This window comes from Ipomoea nil, unplaced genomic scaffold (assembly GCF_001879475.1).
Source record: "Ipomoea nil cultivar Tokyo-kokei standard unplaced genomic scaffold, Asagao_1.1 scaffold3104, whole genome shotgun sequence".
NCBI lineage: Eukaryota > Viridiplantae > Streptophyta > Magnoliopsida > Solanales > Convolvulaceae > Ipomoea > Ipomoea nil.
The window spans coordinates 489,443-494,405 of record NW_017619532.1 but is presented as its reverse complement, the minus strand read 5'-3'; the positions used below and the strand labels follow the sequence as shown (position 1 = coordinate 494,405).

At 39.0% G+C, this 4,963-nt stretch overlaps 1 protein-coding gene across 1 annotated transcript; it reads left to right on the top strand.

The window, feature by feature from the left end:
- Positions 1–643: 643 nt before the first annotated feature.
- On the top strand, positions 644–2,006 carry LOC109166616 (uncharacterized mitochondrial protein AtMg00810-like). The gene is made up of 2 exons (XM_019315508.1): positions 644–1,181; positions 1,684–2,006. The coding sequence occupies exons 1-2, from the start codon at positions 644–646 to the stop codon at positions 2,004–2,006; spliced, it is 861 nt and encodes a 286-aa protein (XP_019171053.1).
- Positions 2,007–4,963: the final 2,957 nt, after the last annotated feature.

Sequence of the window (4,963 nt, the reverse complement as noted above, 5' to 3'; positions counted from 1 at the left end):
CTTCCGAACCACTATAAATTGCCTCTCTCATTTACATACCGCACTTACATAATTTGCTCTATCTATCTATCTTATCCGACTAACCCGTTTACTATTCATAGTTTATCTTAATCTTTCGGGTTTAGTGTGTTTTCACGTATGCATGAGACTCAAACTTCTCGAGCTTAAATATTGAATCTTTCTAAGCAAGTTTAACGTGTTGCATGTAACATTCGCTACACGGTCGACGTGATACGATATTTATTTACATTCTTGAATATTGTTATTACATATTGAGTGAACCATCTCCTTTATATATTCAAGATATCTCTGTCACTTTAAATATCATATGTACCTATCTTTCATGCGTATTTAAATTATTGATTGGGCATAACTCTTTACATACTACTTATTCCGCTGTGCAGTTTAAACTTACTCTATTTACTTGTTACTTAGAGTTGAAGTTATCAAAGAGTTATTTATTTCGAAAAAGCTTGAAAGTCTATTCACCCCCCCCCCCCCTTTAGACTTTCACCACCCTATCGGGACCAACAATATCCTACTAGTTCAAATTTATGTTGATGATATTATATTTGGAAGTACAAATCCAGATTTATGTGGAAAATTCTCCAACCTTATGCAAGGCAAATTTGAGATGAGCATGATGGGAGAATTGAACTACTTTCTCGGCTTGCAAGTTAAGCAATGTCCGGAAGGAATATTCATCAATCAAGCTAAATATACAAAGGACTTAATTCGCAAATTTGGAATTGATGGAAAGTCCTCAGTTAAAATCCCTATGAGCAAATCCCTGAGAATGGATGTTGATAATGAGGTAAAAGATGTTGATCAAAAGAACTTTCGTGGAATCATTGGATCGCTTCTCTATCTTACAGCCAGCAGGCCCGATATCTCCTTTGCAGTTGGCGTATGTGCACGATTTCAATCCAAACCGAAGGATAGTCATCTAAGTGCTGCTAAGAAAATCTTAAGATACCTAAAGGGAACCCAAAGTGTAGGACCTTGGTACCCGAAAGGAAACTCTTTTGATCTTGTTGGCTATTCAGATGCTGATTTTGCTGGTAGTACCTCAGGAACCTGCCAGTTCCTAGGGGGAAAACTTGTGTCTTGGTTCAGCAAAAAGCAAAATTTTATTGCAACTAGCACTGCTGAAGCCAAATACATTGCAGCCGGCAGCTGCTGTGCACAGATATTATGGATGATCCACCAGTTAAAAGATTATGGAGTAACAGCACGAGAAGTGCAAATTAAGTGTGACAATACAAGTGTAATTGCAATCACGCACAATCCTGTTTTGCACTCTCGCACAAAACATATTGATATCTAGTATCACTTCATTCGTGATCATGTTGAGAAGAAGAACATATCTCTCGTATATGTTAACACTGATGATCAATTGGCAGATATACTCACAAAACCTATGTGAGAATAGATTTGCTACACTTCGACATGAAATTGGAATGATTGAGCTGACATAACTCGTTGGCGTGTTGAGAAATCCAAAAGCCCTGAGATTCCTGAAAAGATTCCATAAAGCATATCTCGGGAAGCCAAAAAGGCAGCAACTTATCCATTATGTCACGCAATAAATCTCGAGCTATATAAACGGACAAGGGATGGTACAATGAATTCACCCTAACCTTTTATTCTAATTAATTCTGTTTGATTAATCTATGATTACAGGTATGAGCACAGAAAATGAAGCAAAAACGACAATCACAGAGAAGAAACAAGAAGAAACTGAAATCTTTCATGATCCCCTTGAAGACGAGGGCGTCCTAAACCAATTTCTAGCAAGCTCACAATATCTGCAAAATCTCCTTCGTGATCCAACGGAACATGAGTCACATGAATCATTTCACTCTGTTGGGAACACCATAGGATATGCCAAGGTAGATAGTGTGCTAGAAAGCAGTGACAGTTTCGACTACTCACCATCAAGCACTCCTCCAAAAATGCCCTCCCCTCTCAGGTCCACAGCTAGCAGCAAGAAGAAAAAGACCTAACGAATCATCTTAGGTCACCTTGATAAGCTGTGGTTACGTTTATCTTAAATAAATTTCGTGTTTCTATGGTCTAGTCTTATTATTAATATCCAATGCCTTGAATTTTCTGATTGAGTCTTTAACACGAAATCTAGTACTGTCTTCTAAAATCTTTTGAACATATCTACAGGCAATCTTTGCACCTATAAATCAGAACCTCCTTCAACGAACTTTTCTCACAAATCTAGTATTTTAGTGAGTAACATTTGCAGGTATGGATAAGGGCAAAGGAAAGATGGACGAAGCTGAGAAACGAGCTCTTCGGCGTGATCACCATCTTTTGGAAGCAAGCAAACTCACAAATGCCACAATCATAAAACTAAAAGAAGATGGTGATAGGGTCAACGTAACATACTCCCTGCCAAGCTCGGCTACCCTGAAAGAAAAAGAGATTCTTGACAACACTGTCAACGAATCTCAGGCCAAGAAAGCTTTTTATCTGGAACAAGCCAAACGTTTGGCAAACGAAAGGATAATGGTTTTGGAAAGTGCAAACAAGCACTCATCCCATCCACCCACCTTTCGTTGGTATCCCATTCCTGAAGCTCCACAAAAGAGCGAGAAATCCTATGAGGATTACACTCTAGTTCACTCTCAGTCACCAATCAACTCGACGATGCCCACCCTCTCGTTAGAGGAACTGGACGAATATGCAAACATGGCAAACTTGCTAGATGTGACTGATGAGTCGACTCGTCTGGAGCTTCACATGGCTTATCGTTTTCTTTAAATGTTGTTTATTATTATCTGTAAGGCTTGGGTTCCTCCTCCTGATCTCGTGTAATGCAATTCTCTGTTCTTATTTGCCGTTACTGATTGTCTTCTTGACCATGTTTCTATTATGTCAGAATATCTCTTATCTGATCAAAGATGGAATTATTACATATGCACCATTTCTTAAAGTTTCAATTCTGATAATGAATGCATAGGCTTCCATCTGAAATGACAATTATCTGTTATCTGTACGCTTTGGAATCTATTCTCTGACCTTGGAATCATCATCTTCTTGAAAATATCTAGTCAAAGTCCTTTACGGAATTAATGGTTAGTTGAAGAAATTTATGGCTATTAATTACAGCATTGAATGCTGCATGCAGTTTCGCATCAACACCTCTGCTCATTGCGACTATAAAAAGAGGACCTATCCTTCTCTATTCTACCATCTCAATCTCCAATATGTATCCTAAAAAGCCCTTTACTAGAGGAGATTCTCAAAAGCAAAGAGAAATTGCTTGGAAAATTAGGGAAGAGCAAGGAGACCTCTACCCTGGAAACAATCTTCAAGCTCCTTTGGAAGTCTCTTCTGACAACGAATCATCTCAATATGATGAAATGGCGGCCTACATGTTGAGGAACCTGAAGAAACTCCCCCAGTATAAGATCCTCCAAAAAAGGAAATCCCTACTGATCTGCCCAACCAATACATTGAAAAAGACTACTTTAATTATCTGAAGGAACAACCTAAGACTGAGCCAAACTCGAACGAAGATGGACCTGCTTCGTCTTCTGATTCCAATTTCCTAAGGACTGGGAAGTGGTACAAAAAGATGTGGGGAGAACTTAAGAAGCCAAAAGCCGAGCCAAGTGAGCTTGAAAAAGAAGGAAGGAAGAGAAGTTGATCTAAGTTTTTATATTTCCTATCTTGTATCAATCTTCCCTTCTAAGAAATAATATTATGTCGGTTTTTAATGGTTCTTACCCGAGTTTACATAAATGCTGAACGAAACTTTATTTGTTTTGTTTGCATTCACGAATCTTGTTCCTAAACGAATATCTCTGACCAAGCCGTACTCTCTTGGAAATGATAATATTCCCTCTACTCTCGATGAAGCGTGAAACTTATCTCAGTGACTGGTCATTCATGGCAACGCCTTTTGATGGACTCATCTTCTATAAGAAGGGAAATCTTGTGCGAAATTGAATCACTCATCTCACAATCCATCAAGTTCGGAGTTCTACCTATCGTCATGGACAAAGGGAAGAAAATGTGCTTTCCAAACAAGGATATGACAAAGAAAGTACGTTTTGCGATCAACCCATCTCATGAACTCAACAATTCTCAAAAAGAAGGATCATCCTCTGGGGAAGGATTTGCCAAAGTCTCGAGCCCCTCTCGGTTTTACACTCTTGTGGAACTAGCACCTCAGCTCAAAACTGAGGAGAAATACACAGCACTATACGCTGCAGCTCAAGCAAGAGTCAAGGCTGAAATGGATGCCATGGAAAATAGAGGACTCTCCAGGGATTCTATGGGAACTGATCACGAGAAGATCGTGGATGAAATGTTCGCTCTCAAGATCATCAAGAAGGAAAATGCTGAAAAAGCCCAAAAGAAGAAGAATGACGAAGAATGAAAGATCGTGCAGTTTGAATCATGAGAGATGCTGTCAAGTGTCTAATATCTATGTTTCGTGTAATAATCATCTCTCGGGCTGTGTCATGTACTTTCGTTGTATGTTCTGTTTGAGTTCACGAAACTTTATTTGTTTCTTGAACTCGTCTCTCCATGTGAAGTAAAAATATGTTATGTTTCGAATGTGAAGCGTGCTCAAGAAGATACATCTTATCTAGCTCATCTAAATCGGTAATGTACATTCTCAGTGGGCATCGTGTGGCCGAGAAAACCGGTCCACTACCCCATAATCTCTGTCAGATTGATCTGACCCGCATTTAATGCACATACGGGTACTCAAGTGGTTTTCTCTCTCCTCTTTAATGAGGAATGATCGAAATTGATCTGCAATTGATCTTATCAGATTTTTATCACCAGATCAGTTACCCTTTTAGTGGAATTGGAACCGATTGAATTTCGAAATTCAAACCATCCACAATTCACATGGGTCACCCGTTTTTCCCCATACCCTAGAACCTCGTCAACCCTATATAAACAAGCCCTATACCATCTTTCATCCTTTTCT